At 41.3% G+C, this 20,722-nt stretch overlaps 1 protein-coding gene across 1 annotated transcript in view; it reads right to left on the reverse strand.

Moving 5' to 3' along the window:
* The window catches only part of LOC118431461 (E3 ubiquitin-protein ligase RNF220-like), a 59,285-nt gene extending 38,575 nt beyond the window's left edge, over positions 1-20,710 (reverse strand). Inside the window, 2 exon segments of the mRNA XM_035842698.1 lie at positions 18,595-18,633; positions 19,267-20,710. Of these exon segments, the coding sequence (XP_035698591.1) occupies positions 18,595-18,633; positions 19,267-19,915 (688 nt within the window). The 5' untranslated portion in view covers positions 19,916-20,710.
* Positions 20,711-20,722: the final 12 nt, after the last annotated feature.

The following is a 20,722-nucleotide window of genomic DNA, read 5'->3' on the forward strand; positions in this document are numbered from 1 at the left end:
GCATGCCCCCCCCCCGTTTCTGCCAAAAGTGGAAAATTCAGATTGACCACTACTGACCATACCTAAGCTTACAAGTGACCACAGTCTCTGACTGTTACTTGTGACTTGCCTGATAATAAGTTCAGAAGCCATAGAATTTTTTGGGCAAAATTTTTGGCAGTCCCCAGAGCGCAGAATTCCATCAAAGGACGAAAGGGTGGACACTGGCTAGAACCCTGCTACCATGTATTATATAACATAACCATGACGCTTGTCAGCACACCACAGCCGGCCCAACTCATCCATTATGGCATGACAAGCTTCAGACTTGTCACTTTGTCAAGTGATATTGTTGTACAGAGAAACGACCAGGCTTCACTGCTCCCCTTCATCAATCTCCAATCAATTCTTCCCGCGCCTGACAGATACACTCAGCGAAGCCGCACTCTCCCAAACTACGATCGCACAGATAATAGAAACGATACAAACCGTCTCATAATGTGCCGCGATATGTATTACCTCTTATAATTGTTCAATCATATTTTCGGCGGAGATATCAAATGATTGATTGAGTTGTGCGACTCCGCGGTTGCAAAACATTGGAAAACTTTCCAAGCGAATCGAGGCAGCGGGCGCGGATTGTTCCCGCCGTTGACCGTAGTCACCTCTGCAGGCTGGACGGATTCCTGAGGGGTTACGCGGGGTGTCGTACCGCGATATGTCATTCCGTATCATAACTCCCCAGAAGCCAAAATGAGTTTTTGATAATTTGAACTTGATTAAACTTGTAACTTTTCCCATCAACATGCAGGAAGGGGGGGCTGAAGAGTCTAAACGGTGCGAAATTACTTCCCGGCCGCAGTTCGATGCCTGTTACGGGCTAATATTCCCGCGCTTGCAATCAATAAGGCTCCCAACAAATTGTGGTGTCACTTTTTTTTCTATGCATCATGCCGACATTTTTCAATCACTTAACTGGGAACAGATTCAAAAGCTAGACTTGACTTCTAATTTGAAGGGAGGGCTACGTGGCATACCTAATACATACATGTACCAGTACACTTCTAACATCGATCCGAGGTACACTTGTAACTTTTTCATGCCAAGGAATAGACTAGAAATGTACCAATGGATCAAATTCAAAGTCTACACATGTACATTGGGGTGTTTTTTTCCAATGAAATTGCACTAAAAAGTTTGACGAAATGGAAAAGAAATGCTGGAAAAAGTAGAAATGCTCACTGGCCTTTCTCATAATACCTAATTGTCTTCCTTTTTTTCTGATCTGTTACTACATGGTTACACTTAGAAGTCACTTTTCACATGTTCTTGTATTTTCACAGACAAATCTGCTAACTCAAATGTCCAAGAGATGATGCTACGCAGCTACCTTCAAACAGGATCGTTATAATAGTACTACCTTTGATGCAACAAGTATACATGTTAGGATGCTAGAACATGTCATTTTGTTTCACTATCAGTATCACTACCGAATTTTCATTGACATAAACTCTGATAAAAATCACAAACTTTGACATTGCAAAGATGGAGAAATGTGGCCCTCACAATAGACCTACATGTACGTGTATAACAAAGAAACATTAAATACTTAAGAAACACACATTGTTAATTGTTAAACTTATAGGCGAAGGAAAATATCATTTGGCAATTTAAGTATCTGAATATCATTTGGCAAATTTGGATTTGTGTTATACTACATGCTACAATACACAGATATCCTCAAGACAGAGATTCAAATTCAGAGGAGGAACAGAAGCCTCTCCATCTCCTTTTGTACTGGCCTAGAAAAAATAAGTGGGCTGCGTAGGAAGTTACAATCAAGGTCAACAATGTATAAGCCTCTTTCATACCAGTATAAAGCAAGCTCAAAGCAGGCTTTGGTCTTTCACAAAAAGTTTAAAGCATTTTTTTTAAATTCATGGGCATCTAGTTATTTCAAACTTAAAATCCTTTCTAGTACATGTAGGTCTGAAACTTTGGAATTGTACAGTAATTGAATTTCTGGTTGTATGTAATTGTGACTATTTTAATAAAAGGAGTTGTTTTGAGATCAATTATTTTTGCTGATAAAATTCTTGTATGCACTCTTAGGCCTAACAAAATGTTACGCTTCATTTGATACCAATTTTTGCTGAAAAAATTCCATCTAAACTTTTACCCAAAAGAATATCTTGCAAGACACATGCAATAAAATGTCCGTCTGTGACCCCGCCCTGACGCTATGTCTACAATAATCCTGTCCTATTTTAGAAATGTGAGCTCAGGCAACCAATCCTTCGATAAGTCTACCCAGTGAAAAACAACATGCAACAGATCGGTTAATTTGTCTAGCAAACAAATATGATGATGACAAAATTGTCTGGAAACCCACTGCTTTTCTCCAAAATAGTCTGGCTCCGTATTGTGAAGTAATCCACCGCCAGTCCGACTTAAATTGAAACGTGCCATCCAGAATTCTGACAGCACTTTTTTTGGTATTCCTACAAGCAAGCCTTCAAGCAATACATACTTTCATACGAGCAAGAATTTTTAATTGTCGTCACACACACAGTTTTTTTAAGAAGGCTGCAATTTAACCGAAACGTACGAAAACAGGGTTAGCAATCTTTCACATTTTCTACTTATTACTTTTCGTATACTATCACTACGTATGCCTTCATCAAAGACGAATTTGAATTCTTTTTCAAGCAACACTTTCACACGAGCAAGAATTTTCAATTGTCAAATCGTCAGTTTTTTTTAATGATGCAATTTAACCGAAACGTACAAAAAACAGGGTTAGCAATCTTTGACGTTTTCTACTATTCACTGTTCGTATACTATCACTGCCTTCATCAAAGACAAATTTGAATTCTTGTTCAAGCAATACATACTTTCACACGAGCAAGAATATTCAATTGTCAAATCGTCACAGTTTTTTTTTAAAAGGCTGCAATTTAACAGAAACATATAAAAACAGGCTTAGCAATCTTTCACGTTTTCTGCTATTCACTGTTCGTATACTATCACTGCCTTCATCAAAGATAAATTTGAATTCTTGTTCGCATGAAAACACGATTGTGATTACGCACAAAGGGTTTGCCCCGCAAATTGAAATTTGTCTCCTAATTTGTCTGCCTTTTGGTGTGCTAGCAGCTGCTTGTCGGCTCGTATGAGCGTTACCCGCCGCTCTTAATATCATGAAAGAGGCCGTCCGAGCAAGACTGATCAATAAGTCACCGGGTGTGAAAAAACGTTGTAAACTTTTAGCAGAAGGTACCAGTCAGGGGTCACTAAATTTTAAACCTAGTTAAGGATTTGAAATAAAAGTGTGGAGGGGACTGGTAAGTAAACCGGTGCGCGCCAGCATTCAAAACCGCCTCCCGCTGTGACGCTATAACTTTCTCGTTTGTCGAGAGGGCGCGACAATGGTGGACACGTTCATCCACTTGGGGGGTAGAGAGTTCTGCCTCCTTGGCCAATTTCACACCAATCAGACTGTGGTATTTGATAGACTGTGCCGGTTGTAATCAGCGCACAATGAGCCTCCTTCGGGCCACCTGCTCTTCACTCCTCCTGGACCAAATGAAAAGGAGCAGAACTTTCTCTTCCAGAAGAGACAGTCGCAAGTGTCCTTTACAACCGTCCAATTAACTGGCCCCCATCACATTCTCTGTTTTTCATGTCTTACAACTGCAGAATTTCAAAGCCAGCCTCCTTAAACCTCTGGAGAGGGGAACAACAGACTTTGGGGCATGAATTACAAAGGAATCAATCTGGCCACCACAAAAGGACCCAGTCTGCCAAAGTCCAACAAAGACACTATTAATCCTGTTGGGCGGCCCGCTGTGAATAACTCGACAACTGCCGGCAGTCCCGAGTCTCCGGCCGCGACCAGTAATTATTTTCGCAGCATTGTTCGGCGCAGCCATAGGTGCGGAGCTATTGAATACTCGGTACACAGGCCCAATACCCAGTGAGAGCAATTAGAACAACCTCACCAAGTCTTTGCCGTTTGGTTTCCACTTTGTTAAGAAGTAAATCCGCGACTTCAAAACTTTGGTGATTAGCAGTAATAAAAGAGTGGGTACCAGTGTGATTTACTTCAAAGTCGTACACAATTATCTTGCAAAACAAGACGCATTCGTTTGACAGTGTCTCCTGTTCCAAAACAACTTGATATGATAAAAGTCACAAACCCCCAAGATATTATGATCAGTATTATTCAATCAGATGTTATTTTCAAAGATACAGACAAATTGTTTTTCTTACTATATCATCAAGTCAAACATCATAAATGCTGTTTTTTTCCTTATCTACATCTACATCTACATCTACGTAATACTGGGCAATGCCCCTAGCATGTATTCAAACTATTCTAAATTGTAATTTGTATGATCCATACAAACTTTTCGGTATTACTTCTTTTGAAATCCACATTAAAATGCTTTGTCCCAAACAATTTTTGGCAATTGCAAAATGTTGTAATATGGTTAATGTTGATTTTGAGTAAATTTTAGTTTGTATTTTCTTGTATCTAGGAAAAAAGACAACAATTTTGTATTTGCATGCATTGGATGTAGATCATCTGATTCTTCCTGGTCATTTTACAAAGGCCCATTCTTAACATTCCAGACATTTTCATAAGCCCACTTATTTCCACATCAGTATGTTGCTCACAAATTACATACAAAATGTAGTAGGTTGCAACTTCATCTTTGTTCCGTGTAGAATTGAATCCAAACAGGGATTTAGCTGCAATTTTCAACACAACTAGACTGGACAACTAGACAAAAACTAGACTGGACTGTCCAAACTTTGGGTAGGTCCAGCTTTTCTGTTTTGTTCAAATTTACAGTAAATGACAGAAATCGGGCTTCAGAAAATGTGGAAGAGTTTTCTTCCTATAGCTGTATCTTCTGAAATAACTGGAAGAAAATAATTAATAGAGTATTTTGCTTCATGATATTTTGCAACACAGCAGACTATTATCTACTTCAAACCGTCTATTCTACAATTACAAAAGAAGGGAGCTCTCTAATATATAGTAATAACTAAAGACACTGCCCGATTCCATCCTATTTTTTTTCATATTTTTTCAATGTTTATCTCTTCTTAACATCAGACTGTAGACCCCATAGATTACAGAGAAAAATGAGATCTTTCACCTTCGAATGTTTCAGGAAATCAAACCCAACGAGTCAAGATTTTTAGTCAGAATATAATTTGGACGAAAGAGATGTTGTATACATGTTATATACTTTTCTTCATTAAGTCTTTTTTCTTGTTACTTGCAATTAGGTGTAGAGCATGAATTTGCGACAAACGATTATCATTTTATCAAGTTTGCAAGTTGAAGTAAGTGTTACAGGTACAGGTGGTAGCAGACTTTAGGGTGGTGAAAGAAAGTATCCAACAATTTGGTCTTGTACTTGTGAAAATGCCAGTGATCTTACCAATGCCAGCTATGCTTTGAGGTGGTGCATGTGACGAGAAATCTCTATCAAGTACAGCCTATTGACAGCCATGCATGTTAGTGGACTTGATGCCAGCTGTACACTGTACACAAAACACATGTTTTTATACAGTATTCGTAACACCAGTAAGAACACCTGTTTAAAGCACACCTATGTGAAAGTGGTCAGGACACAGGATCAAGAGGCCATGGGTTTGATTCCAAACATCCCCAGCTAGTGGCTGGAAGCTGTGTTCTCAAGAAAAGTGACTTAACACGACTTTCCTCACTCCACCCAGATGTAAACAGGTACCTGACTTTTGTTGGACAGGTAAAAGGCAGTGGACGTAGAAGGATGGGCTCCACCTACTAATACCGTGCCCTAGACATAGCAGATAACAACCTAATGACGCTACAACCCAAGAAAAGGCGATGGGACCTTTTTACCTACAATATGGCACATCTTTTAAAACCAAAAAGGGTTAGGAAATTTTGTCCCAGATTTTTAACCATAATTCCATGAATACAAAGTAAAAGGAAATTATTTTGTTGCCCCATACTGTATATTTTGTTGCCCCATACTGTATATTTTGTTGCCCCATACTGTATAATTAGCTTACCAAGTCATACACACTTTTTTGTAAATGTACATGTATCAATGAGTTGACTATTAATCACACATCTGCACTGTATTCTACCACTTCAGAAACCCAAGTCATCTGTCCCTGCATGAGATGGTTCTCCTTCGTCAGGCTTGGAATGAAGGTATCACAGGTTACCGCTATTGGACAGTACGTTACTACGTGCTAGGTGCCAACGCCACACACCCCGAGCATCTCCCGTAATAAAAACAGATGCGCTGTACGGCACATGTGGGACGTATCGCCCGCTCCCTGCCCTACTTCACCAATGTTCTGCAAGACTGGCGACACCCGGGAGAAAATAGTGCGGGTGTAATTTGTCGTAATAGTCACAAATTAAGCAATTTGCCACAAATTTCAACTTGTCAATACCGGGTACACTACCCATAAAAGACCCTCACTAACCCCCCCTGTGGCGCATCAAACTAGCCGTGGATAAATCACCTCGCACCCAGGAAACCGGCTCTGAAAAACGACCAATTTACCCGGTAATCTGAAAAATGAATACATTGCTATTCACTCCAGCCGGGAAAATCACCGTTTTCTAAGAAAGAAAATTAACCTCCCAGGACCCCCGTGGAAAAGACTCTTTGCATGCAAAAGAGCCAGTGATTTAGAAAGTACATTATTACCTGGCAATTTCCGAATAAACGGTTACTTGCCATGAATGCCAAATGGTATGTTGCCACTTGTTTTAACACGTAAAAGCTACTGGAGAGGAAAAGCAACCTAACGACTAAACTTGTAACTGTGGACCGCACAGAACGTGTCTTTCAAACACTGGGAGTCCAGTTATCGCAAATTTTAGGAGCTGTTGCTACATGAAGAAGATTGGACTCCTTTATGTACAACTACAAGATCTTCTACCAGTAACTGCACAGATTAAACATGCATACTGTTCTCTGTGTTCTTTTTACCGAGTGATCCAAAATGACTCCGTGCATCAGAGAGCTATTTCCCTCATAAGCTTCGCACCTTTCAGGGGGCTATTGGCTGAAGCGGACGGCTTGTTTGTCCGGCTTTCGGAAAGATTACGGGGATTGGCGGTTCTGTCGTGTTATTTCAGCGCTATCGTTACTCATATCTTGACGTACGACCCTACTGATACGTTCAGAAAGTATCTAGTTTTGTAGTCTTTAAGTTTAACCTTAAATTACTGCAAAGTCACAAAAGGACCAGCAGTTTCTGCAACCAGCATTTGCACAGAAAAGGAAAGAAAGACAAGAAACACCAAAAGGGGAGCAAACTTGGATGAAATACTTGAAAATTTTGCTTTAATGTTGATGGTAAGAGTCTTATTTTATTCAGTAAAGGGCTTGCTTATTTTTAGTACACTTGACACAGATGAAAGGATAACAATAGAAGAGAGAAAAGAAAGAAAACAGCGTACGAGAGTGCGTTGAAAGAGTTTGTGTTTTAGAGCTCAGGGTCAACTGGCCGTGACGGCAGGCTCTAAAACCGTTGTGTTAACTGTGTGCAAACTGCACAAACTAAACATAACGGCACCCACAGCACCTCCCACTATTCATGTCCATCAAACAAAGCCGCTTGTCTATGCATGGCTTCTGAACTTTACGGGGACACCTCGTAATAGGAAAACATCCCAGCTTTTAAAATGTCCGACTCTAAGTGGTCAACTCTTACCAGTTCAATCCCCTTTGTGAAAGTTCCCCGTTTTTATGGCGCATTATGCCATAAAGCTGCCCTAATGATTAAATGGGAGTTAAGCCCCTTACACCCGGCAGGAGCCAGTGGAAAAATATTTGAAAGTCTGAATATGGATAGATGGTGTAATCAAACGATTTCGCAAGTGCGGTGGTAAGTGGTGTGATCCGTCGAGCCAAGGCCGTGCCAGCATAAATTGTCAAAAAAGTTCGCGGGAGGACGGGGCAGTTTATCGTCATACGGTTTCCTGACAGGTAGCAAAGCAGACGTGCCTGCAAGCCGGGGAAATTTCCGATACAACATGTCCTGCGGGTTCGATTGCCAAATCATAACTGCACCCCAAAATACTCAACCGTGGCCTTTCGATAGAAACAAATGATCGGTCAACGTCGTGACTGTAAGCATACATTTCTACAGGAAAACTTGTTCACACATTTGACAGGGCTTCTTCACTTGAATGACTTTCCGAGTACTAGCCGAATTGCTTCCTGGCCAGGCACTATACTGACGTTTGAGGGGGACTAGAGTCGACGGTACGGTGTCACGACATTTGGGTGACATGGAAAAAAAGCGGGATCACGCCGGGTCCCCACGCCGGACAGCAACATCCATCACTCCGGACTCCGGAATATGAAATACAATCACCCCCACTCCCCGCAGAGCTTTCCACCAGGCTGACATCCATCAACATCTTGTTTTCTACTACCATAACACGTGTAATTGCTATTTGACGATGAAACGGCGCTGCCGTGATGGATCGCGCCACTAGGCATCGTTCGCACGGACTTGGTAATTTGGTCCGATCTGGCGACAGTAATTTCGGTCTGAAGATGCCAGGGGCGGTAAGCCGTTTGCTTGGCCGCTTAAGTGAGCGACAGTTAATGTTGCAGAAATTACAAATACTTGTTAAGTTCCCCTCACTGTCATGCTGATGACTGGACTACCACTTGGTATTGATTGGTACAAACAGGAGTTGGAATTGTAAGCAGGGCCCTGGTAACTCTTCCCCCCTTTCTTATGGAGATGTAGTGTTTGTAGTCCTTCTCAAAGCCCCAGCCAGTGTAGTACTCAGTAAACCACTGTACTTCGGAGGGAAACGACACCCCTTGAAACGGCTTTTTCTCATTCAAATTCGAACACTCCACTGGCACAGACAGGGATATAGATGGGGGGTGAAGTGGCCTTTGTTGGGTGGCAACCAGCGATGGCATGAATATTGAAATGAACTAGAGATAAAAGCCTTTACGACATAAAAGGCACAAAATGAATGTATTAACAGTGAAGTGCTTTTCCACTCCATGCGTCCTGTAAAAAAAAAACTTGTTTGTGGAAATTTTTTTCCGTCCTGGGTTGGTGCCCATCTTGCCAGTATTCCGTCGACGTCTGCATATATTAGGGAATTCATCCTAATGCCTTATTAAATGCTAGAATAAATGGAGGGCCTGCAACACGATTTACCGCGCTCGTTTGTCATCCCACTTTCCGCGCCAATCTGCGTCCAAAGGTGATTCCGTCTTTATCGATCTGTAAAAATTTTGCTATTAGGTAAAACTAAATGTTATTAGGTTTCTAAATAATGCCGGGGCATTTGTGTGAGGAGTGGTGGAGGGGAGTTATCACTCCGGATGCGCGTCGGATGCCCGGCGATGAGTCTTCGGGAATGACGGCGGGGAAATTCCTCTCACGGCGGGCGGGTTTTAGCGTTGTTAAGCGGCGAAGGCCTGGGGTTTTGCCGACAAAGCCTGCAGGATGCGCGGGGTAATTTGGGGGACAAAACCCACCAGATAAGGGTATCATCAGTGTTAACAGTTGATGTAACCTTTAACACGAGGTGGGTCACGAGGGAACACTCAAACCGGCGTGCTTCGGGATGCGCGCTTCAGATAGGTACCAGCGGTACTTTGGGATACGCCTCGCAATCTTGGGTCAATCCCCATTAAGGACATACCACTTTCCTATGCTTCTTTATTACCTACTGGAATAGATTGCCTATATTATAGCGTGGGGAAAAGTAAGAGGCGTTGGAGAGTGGGCACTGGGAGTGGGATAGTACTACTGTATCTGATTGGTGAATGTTCCTGTTGTACTTTGTACATCCAAATAAAATTTTTGAGCCTTCAGAAACTGGACTAAGATGCCGCTGCTTTCAGAGTTTCAGACATAGCAAGCTCTACTGTAAGATCTTTTGGAAACTGGCCCAACATTGCATTTCTTTTTGATTACAAATTGTTCTAGTTTAGACCCAAATCATATTGATCATTGAAGTCATCCTAGAAGCCATTCGCCAGAGACTTTATGTATTTCTATCCATTTATGTGTTTATGTATTTCTTAATTCTTTGCATGTACTTTTCTTGTGTCTCGAAAATGAAGCTTCAAACAATAAAAGGCTTTTAAGGGAAATAAAAGAAACGCAATGCAATTTACATTGTTACATTAACTGGCTTTCCAAACGAATCTTTACGGTACATCAAATGTAAGGATTTTTCATAAAGCAAAAGAAAATGTTTTTCCTTGCAATAAAAAAAAAACTTTCATTTGACAGGTTCTTTTACACTGAAAGCTAAATGTATGACTTGTATTCCACAAAGTTGAAAAAGCATGAAATTTTAACATAGAAAACATGACTCAAATTTCTAGAGAATTTCTAAATTATAACTTAAAATCCTGGTATTCTAAAACTTCTTGACTTGAGGGTAGAAATTACTGTCAGACAGTTTACAACTGAAGACTGTGGCCATGTGTGACACAGTAGCATCACTGGTCAATCTGAATTTCATGCCTGTCAAAGACTCTGCTCCCCAGGGTAAGGGGGCACATGCTTAGGGCATGGGGGCACAGCACCCTTGTTCCCTCTTTAGCAACTACCCTAGCCTAGTGAAAGTCATAGCCAAAAAACTACAATACAAGAATCCAAAGTATGTGAAAATGACAAACATTCCATTAACATGCTTTGTATGTAACAATTGTTAAGTGTAGCCAGGTAACTCTAAACCATTGCTTTATTGTGTTGAAATATCTTACACAATGTACATAATGTATGTTGTATTACTTCTTGCTCTTACGTTTTTTTCAAAATAAAAGAATGTATATGAAATGGGTACCCGTATGGAGTACCTGTACAAAACAGTTTTTTTCTTGTTGGACGAGTCCAGGAAAAAAACGGACCTGAAAAAAATCAGTAGACCGGATGTTTTTACCAATTCGAAATGAACAGATTATATCGGCAGTTGTTAATGTGTTTTGGGGCTTACAGGTTCAAGAAAAGAACAAAAACGAAGAAGAGGAGAGTTGATAGTCATTTTTGATAAGCTTCTATGGTCAAACTTGGTCTAAAACAGAGGCAGTTACAGTAAGATAGAATTTTAAAACACCAATACAGGTAGATGTCGGATACTCCACCAAACAGAATTCTTTGTAGCAAATGGGCCATTGTTTGTACTATCGCCTATCCGCAAGTTTTCATAATCAGGTTTAGGATCAACTTCAGGTTCAGGTCTGGACCTGGACCTGATTCTGGACAAAAATTGTACCTCACTACCTGTCCCTGAATTTTCTGTACCGGTACCTACCCCTAATATGAATTGAAATGTTATCGTGTAAAACACAACAAAAACTTCCACTAAAACCGAACACACTCTTTTGCATGAGATTATCAATACCTAGCAGATGTGGAAAAAAAAACCCTCTGTGGCTTGGTAAATCTAATCAAGCAAAGTTGTTGAAATCATGAGGGGATTGGACTGCGGTGTAAAACAATCCTTTTCGTGACGGAGTGATCCTTTGAATCAATTCTAAGTTAATGAATGGTGGGATGTGTCGGGCCCTCGTAGGTTTGTTAGGTGCGACCGGGATCCCATTTTAATGGAAGAAGCAGTCTACCAGACTGTCCTGCGAGGAAAAGTCTGCAAAAAAACAGCTGATGCATCGAGAGTATGAAAGAAAACGGTAAAGGTGGTCCCATAGCCTTTTCCAGGCTGTATGGGCAGTGGGCTGTTATATCTACACCCAGGCTGACAGAAAGTCTGACTCCGTCTTAATTGATTGTATTTGTAAACCTCTACTTCAAAGTTTCCAATCCAATGGTAGAAGATGTTAGTTGCCATAGAGGACAACTACTATTTTAGAAATGTCAAAAAACAAATCTTCATACATTTACATGTACGTGTATCTCTCTAAAACAAGTGGATATGCATATCACTTCATATCAGCTAAAATTGATTAAACTTTTTCAGCAGAATTGTTCAAATTGGCTAGTGCGTGCTTGATTTTGAGCTAATAAAAGGCCATTTTAGAAGAAAGTTACAGACCAAACTGTCAAAGTGGAGTATGGCAAAACAGTACCAGACTAGCAGGAGGTTTGACTCGAGAGCTACATACAACTTGTAATTACAAGTTCAAAGCTCAAGAGCATACTGGTAGGCATTCTTTCCTACACATTCCAGTGTTGCTGTGTTTCCAAAATACTCTACCAACAACGTTCCACGTTTTATTGGTTTCAGTGACTTCCACTACTTGCCACAAGCTATTACTGTAAATGCATTCACTTTGAGTTCAGAGGTAGTACAAAAATGTTTATAATTTTTTCTGACAAATAACTGTCAAAAATGTACATTGTAATTTGTAGCACGTGAAAAATTGTTTAAGTGGTACAGCGTCAATTCTAGGTGTTTTACCTGCCCAAGAAGACCACTCGAGACAGATAAAATCTGGTCTATGTGGACAGGTGGTCACTATAGACAGGATTCTTATTAAAACAGTTGAACTGTAATTTCCAACAAATTTTCGACCGCACAGCATCAGTCTTTGCAGTCGAACATTTGTTTGAGTCCAATTTTGGTGTTAGAAATTACAGTTTAACTATTTCAAGAATGACTTCTACCAACACAGATGAACTTTCAAGTTAGGATTCTTATTAGTTAATGCTTCACAGTGTCAATGGTAAAAATTGTTAACCGGACCACCAATACGTGGTCACACTGGGCAGGTGGTCATTTTGTAGAGGTGGTTATTTGTACAGGTTTGACTGTACAGTATTTCAAACCCTGAATCACTAAAATATAGACACAAACTGGAAAGGCAACATTTTCGCAAAAGTGCAGAATGTTTTCTCTGTATTGTACCATGTATCTATGTAGCCCTTTTGTCAAGCTCATGTTTACAAAAACAGCTTATATCCAATCAAAGCTCTGATTGGCTACCGGCAGTAGAAGAAAAAGAAGAAAAAGAACACACCAGCAAAAACAACAAGTTTCCCTTACTGGGGAAAACCTAACGAAGATCTATTGCTGAGTGTTACAGTAACAGTGGGTGCACATGTAGACTGACCTCCTACTGTTTTATCAGTAATCCATAGTTGATCAATGACAGCACAAATATACTCAACATGACAAACACAAGCAAGAAAATGGAGTCCAAAAGGCATATATAAACTACATGTAGACAGAAATGGCTAATCACCCACCAGAGAGACTACCAATCATGTGGTAACTTTTGACACAAGAAAGTTTGACATGGTGCAAAGTACATTGTAAATGCCATTACATGTACCTGTAAGTTGTAGTGTACTGTATATGCATAGATTTATGTATTTGGTAAGAACATTCACGATTAAAACATGATAGGCCTGAGAATGTATTTATAAATAAAAGTAAAAAAAGATTTGTGTACAACTTCAACACTGTACTACAACATGAAACCAATCATGTCTAAAACTACATGGTTAATTTGTCATTTCAGTCGGCTTGTACATTTTTATGCCTATTAATTCAATTAATTTGGAAGAAAACCCAAAATCTCATTTTCTAGACATTTGATAAAGTTTCATGCGATTCAAGTTGGCCTCATAGATTTTACAATACATGTCATAACTGTACATAATTTATATGTACTTGTACATCATTGAATGTGTGAAAACCTTAATTACGTCAAGGCAACCTGGCAACATTGATTTTTTAGTGCAAGTGAAGTGTGGAGAAAAAGTGTGTGTGTGTCCACTCAAGAGCTCTCCGACTACACGGCTGTATTTCCTATTCTGCCACTTGTATTGGTGTCACGTTAGGGGGTCCGACCCCGCCTGATTTCCAGATCGCCACGTCGATATCGCGCCCCATGATTGGATCTCAGGCTGTCGGGATTTCATCACACATGGCCGTGCCGTCATCTGTATGAGTGAATTACTTCCCCCAGCACAGGGCGGCCAACCCTCTGACCCTCATGTTCATACAATCAGCCGTTAAGTCACGGATTTCAATTGTCTGGTGGGCGGATCGCTCGCGCTAACCGGCGCCCGAGCACGCCTCTTACAACTCGGGGATGACAGTAATGCACTCGACTTTTCCCGTTAACGTCCGGTTATTCCCGTCCGCGCCGTCCAGAACAAATAACGGAGGAAATGTCAAATTGGCGGGACGGCCATTCGGGCAATTTCCCCGTGGCCGGGAATACATTGACACCTTGTGCGTTATGGTGGCGCCTTGCACACGCTACTGCACAATAATTACACTCCCGCGTTTTGTCCCCAAAATATCGCATTTGACACAGGAATTGAATGGCCCGAGTTACTTTCCGAAATGGGAAACGAGGCGACCTGCAGCCCAAATGGACTTTGGAATGGAAAATAATGAAGGCAGTGAGAAATATCCCCCCGCTTTCCCACTTGCAACTAATGCTCTTTTACAAGGGCAAATTTCTACAAATTTGCAAGAGATTGGGTAGAGAAATTAGCCCACACGGGCCATTTCTTTCCGCCGGCAAAGCCATACGTTCAAACGAGCTGAGAACACGTCCGGGTGAAACTTTTGGCTACCCCACGACGCTAATATCTGTATAGATGGTGATTACGCCACCACATATGTAATATTCATATCAAGACTTGTCGATAAATCTATAAATAATATTCTGGGAGCTTTCATTTCTCCGCGGCTCGACAGCGTGACACCTTCACTGTAACATAACAAATTACTACATTATGTGATAATAATGAAAATGAATAGCTTGTGCCTTGCCAAATGGGGCAATGAAATACTGCGTGTGCAGCACTCAGTACAAATAAGGGTAGGCAAGGACCTATCCGAAGGTTACGCCCGCTTTTTATTCGCTGATATCAACGCTGGCGGGAGATTGTATACCATTTCTCTATCACCGCCGGTAGCGCTGTCGTAACTCAAGCTCGCGAAGAGCGCCCCGTCGAGAACAGTTACCGGTGTCAGGCCCACAAATTTACATCCCCCTTATTTATGTTACCCTTCCAAAGTAACACCTCTGCTTTATGTACTGTTTCGCTAGGGTCCCATAAAGGACCGACGCTGTTATCCATTTCAACAATTACCAACAAGCACCTCTTTTGACGGGATGTTCCCCGATACAATGCCAGCCTACTTATTACGCGATTAAGGAATATTCCGCGCATATGCTCGGGAGAGTCAAAGGGTATTGTTCACATAAACCGAGCGGCACAAAAGGAAAGTTAGCGCGGGCTGCGCAGACGTACAATGGCTGCCATATGGTAGGCAACGAATGGAAGTGGAGCCACCGAGACAACTGGCCATGCCGAGTTTATTTAGTTTTCTAAGCGAGACTGGGGTTTGGAAGTAGTTTAGTCTATTTTCTAGCTTTGTGGCTGGTTCACTTTCCAAGTTGCACAGTACATATTACAGACTGTAAAATAAAATAGTCTAAACTATAAAACACAACTTGCATGGCTACAGAACTGGTCTTTCCTAAAATGAGCAATCTACAACTGATGTACAATATTCATTTCATCCTAACTCAAGATACTAACAATGAAAGATTAAAAGAAATCTAAATGTTTTAAAACAGACACATAAACTTAAAGAATTTGATATCTTTTTCACAGTCCATTCCATATGGACAAGCTTAGATTTAACCACAAAAACAACAAATACTCTATAGCTAGTATAACCACCCTTTGTTGTTACATACCCACTACAACTTAGTACAAGTAGGACTCAAAATACTGGGATCATATGTGCACTTTTGTGCACAGGGATCATATCATGACATATGTGCACTTTTTTGTACCTAAAAGTGGAGCTGTGCACCTTTTTGAAAGTGGGTGCAATTTACCAAAAGGTAAATGTACTTCTACAAGTATATGCTAGACTATTGCCAGTAGTACAATTGTGTTAATACAGAATCTGCTAAAAATTTCAGGAAAAAAATGTGAAAAACCTAAAATCTTGTAAATTGCAGTACTTGCTTAAAACTTCTATTTATACCTTAGCTACTAGTACCTTATCTTGTTTTTCAAAAGCTGACACTGTAAATTGGATTTTGCTGACACATTCCACTTAATTTCATGTTTTCCAACCAAAATTTTTCTGTGCTAAAATTTTAGCTTACGCGCACTAGTGTACCTATTCCTCAAAATGACCCCAAGTCCCTTGACCGGATTTTTCAGCACAATCCATTTCCACTAGGGCTTCAAATTCCTACTAATCACATAATGGCAGTTAATGCAGCGGAACCTGTCATTAAACAATGCAATCACTATAAACAGATAACTGCTACACAAGTACATACACCACACTACGGTGCTTTTCAATTTTCTTTTGCAAAATATACTGCACAAAACATAGATGTCAGTAGAAAAGTGAGTATGAATAATTCTAATTTTATCTCTTTTTGTCATAATTCTTGATTTTAATCTATCGGAAGTGGCTGTGTAATGGGTTGATATGGCTTCCCAAGTGTTTATGTACTCGTGGCACCCAGTCGAGTAATTTGCGGGCTAATCTGTTGTCAACCTGCTCTAATTTGTTTACTTGTTGCCGAAGCTTGGTATCAAGAGTTCAACAAGTTTTTCTTCTCCGTTGCAACAAGGCGTGACTTTTCTTGAAGCGCTTTGGACAAGTAAATCCGCTTGTTTGGACTTGTTTGGGAGATGTTTTGAACTTTAAACCGGGAAGAATTGCAAATGGCAAAGGTACAGACAACGGTAGAGGGAAGAGCAGTGTGATAGAAAATGGTGCCATGGCTGACCAAAAATGTTCAACAAAAGATGGCACGAAACACAAAACATTGCACAACCAAAATGTACCAACAATTATGATTTAAAATGGAAAGAACTTGAGTAAAGCTTTGTTTCATTGAAAGTGATACATACATGTATACTTGGACAAAGCTAAAATGTATTTGAGCACTCCCCAAAAAGTAAAAAGAAAACTGCCTTGCTTTTCTTCACTAATTCCAGAACTCCAAAGTACAAAATATCAAGAAACACTGAGACCTTAGACTCTGGCAGTTTCCTAAAATAAACATAAATGTAAACCATACAGATGTATATGGAAATGGAATTTGTGAATGGAAAGAACTGTGTGTGGTGCATTTGATTTTGAATGCACAATGTAAACATCTTACTTCCAACAGAAAGGTGACCACCAAATAGCACTATTACTAGTAGGATAACCTTACCTGAACGTATATAAAGCTTTTCCAAAGAAAATAATGTATATCTGACTCTGAGCAACTCACCTAACCTTTATGTAACTTAAGAACGTACACCCAGGATAAAATAAATTGAAAACTTATAATATATAAGGAATAAAAATTTGGCCTGAGGAGATTAAAAATTTGCCCATATAATATTTGATTTTAGAGAATCTCTTGCCACAAAAGAGATTCTCTATAGATTCTAGTAGTAGAAGCCTACAAACTATCCCTAAAATTGTCTGAAGCTGCATGTATCTATCACAATTTTTGCAATCTTTACAACAATGGAACAACGGTCGGTTTGTTTTTCAACAATTATTTACCACACGGCTACTACAAGACATAGACAAACAAAAAATGGACAGGCCAAATAATTCCACCTTCTACTTTAAGTTGAAAATCAACCTTCACAGTCACACTGTTTGTAATTTAGACTAGTCGAATCTATCAATACCAATCATTACAAATATAAAATGCGATACAAAAAAGGTGTTTCAATGTACGCAAACACAGAAAAGTTGCAGCAAGAATTTTTTGGGCAATCTTTCATCCAAAATAACACAATTTCATCTTCTAATTTATATAGCATTTCTCAACATGCTTCCAGTTCCAACACCAGGGAGTCAGGGACAGACGGAAAACTTGACCTGTGTAGAAGAGTTCGTCCTTCTAATTGCCAGGTGATTTGTATCAGAATACGTGTGATAACAGCTCTGGGTGGCCTGGGGGCAGTGTTCTTGTTCTTGCCAGGATTGTTTAGGTTTACGCACCCTTACAATTGTACCTGGGGGATTTTCCGAGTCATGCGATATGCCAAGAGGCGGAGTGCTCGGCGTAGTGACATTTGGGTAACAGTACAGATACATGTAGACCTTCTTTTGTGTGAAGAGAAGACAAAATCTGCATCTGAATTAAAGCTGTAGAGTTTTTACATCACATAAGCACATAATTACAACAACTCATTTGGATAGGGACTGGACAAAAAAAGGCATTGAAATGCTATATTGTGTTATATTCAACTTATATATGGTGTACTGGTTGGAAAAAGCAATACATGTGTATAGCTAGGTTTTCTGACATTATCATTCATTCATTATAACTTGGTTTGCAATATTCTCTTGAATCAGATTTGTTTACTTAACGTTCTCAAAAACTATCATTTTTTTATTCACCCATACTGGCCATTTTACGCAATATCAAAAAATGAATAAACAGTGGCTCAAAAGTTATTTGCAATAAGATACCATGTGTGTTGAGTGCAAATCCTGTATATAAATTCTACATATTAATTGTGTGCACACAAAAAAAAATGCCTACAAGTATTGAAAGCTTCTATCTTGAGATACACTACGTACAAATTTTCTAGACATTGACACGTCACAGTGTTAACTACAGTCTATACCTGGTGAGAGTCCTAGCCATCGACCGTCAGGGGTTAGGCCTGGGGTGTAACGTAACACAACAATACACACTGTCAAGAATATATGTCAACAGTGGCAACGTGCTACCACTTCAAACATGCTAGCATTATTGTTCAACGGCTCTTTACCAGTCACGACTAGCTCTTGTAGTTACAGTTACTGGTAAAACTGAATACAGCAAAAGCTGTTTAACAAGGAAAAAAGGAGACTAGCTCACGCCACAGTAACAAGGGACCATGCACGGTGTCCCTTTCTGAATAAGTGCTTGCTACACCCACCGCCAATGATAACATAGTGAAAACATATGCTACCATTGTTTGGCGAGTGAAAAAAGCCACGCCATTTTGCCGACGACGACAATAAAGGACACTCGCCATTTCTCAGTCACAAAAAAAAGTTGAACTTGAGAGCGGCACACGACAATGGTTTTTGACACTAATGTTGAAATAGTGTTAGTTAAAAATAGATTCTAATGGATGATTTCACTAGATGTAACACAGAAACTTTAACAGATGGTCTTTGGGACAAATTTACCCAACATTAAGCTTTTAAAAAGCTGCAAACCTACAATGAAGTCATAGCCAATATGTTCTTGGGAAGAACAACAAGAAAGCATAAGTGAAAGTTGATTACACTTGTAAAGAAACACTTACTTGTTCTCAATGTCCGACCCTCTTCTGATGACGCCGGGCTGATAGTGTCTCGGTCGAGCTTACCCCCGGGATGGATACTGAAGGCCGAACTGCTCGGAGACCCTCGGTGAAGTCCGTCTTCTCCTTGCTCGTGTTTCACCAATGACGCTGGCGAGCGGTGGTTCTCCGCCAGTTCGCGCGGTGAGCTTCCATGCTCGCCATCTCGAAATCGTGCTACTAACTCACTTTCTTGACTACTTTTGAGTCTCTTGGCGGGCGTGAACGCCGACTGGTACATCCCTTCCCTGTCCTCGCTGATGCTAAAGGGACGGAAGGCTCCGCTTCCCGTGGAGTTGAGCATGGCGAGCCCGCTCCTCTCCAGATGAGTTCCCGCGAAGTGCGGATGGAGATGGAGGACGGACGGGATGAACTCTCGGTTGGGGAAGCCGTCAGCACCTGCCTGACGCGGGTACATGGTAGGGAGAGAGAAGGACGCCGAGGAGAAAGGCACGTGCCCTTCCTTGTCCATCCCCGGCGTGCCCTGCGGAGTGAAGCCTCCGGTCTGCTGTGGCGGGAGGCTGGACGTGTCTCGTGCCGCCTCGGCCGTAGACGCCAGGACCATGAGAGCGGGGGTCGTCAACTGAGTGGGGATGAAGCTTGGGTTCTCCATGCCAGCTCTAGTCCTATATAACTGCAGGCAACAAGTCTGGGGCAGAATGCAGTGCTAATACCGGCTGACAACCTCTAAGAACTCCCAGACAATCAGCGCAGCCAATCAGTCTCAAGGCTGGGTACCAGGTCTACTGGAGGCTTTAGCAAATCGGCTCCAGATCGTGCGAGAGTCCGGAGGGAGTTGTGTGGAGTTGGTGAGCTCGCCGCTTGAAGTGGTGACCGCTCCGCATTACGTCCGGGCCAGCTCACGTGTGAAAACTCATTGTCAAGTCGCGCGGTGGTAGCTAGCCCCCACACACTACACGTAACGTACACACTACACTCCGGTCAGTCTCACTTACTTTACCCGCGCTTTGGGTCTGGATTATCACGCGATCTACGCATGGCCGGGACGAAATACGGTCGGGAAGGGCTTGCAGGAAGCCCGGCGCGTTTAAACAAGAAGTACGGCGCCAAATCTGAGGTAAAATCTGTCCCGATGGTGATGGATCGTCAGGGATCGCACTCTGGAGAACTGAACTCAAACCCCGAGGTCGCCTGAGTCTACTTCAAATGTAAACAATCGATCCGTACACTTCCGGGGTCGCCAGCGAACTGTACCACGCTCGCTACCACAGCTGTGAGTGAACCAACAGCACCACAAAGTCCTCTGCTAACGGAGAAAGGTTTGATACGGGTTTACCTTCGAGAAAAGCGGCGGCGTTCTTGTACGGGACGCAGGCGGTTTTCTGGTCGTTCAAAAACCAGCTCCAAACTCAGAAGTTGAGACTTTCCGCCCGGAGCCTCGTTCTGGGGTGGGACATCC

This window comes from Branchiostoma floridae, chromosome 15 (assembly GCF_000003815.2).
Source record: "Branchiostoma floridae strain S238N-H82 chromosome 15, Bfl_VNyyK, whole genome shotgun sequence".
Lineage (NCBI taxonomy): Eukaryota > Metazoa > Chordata > Leptocardii > Amphioxiformes > Branchiostomatidae > Branchiostoma > Branchiostoma floridae.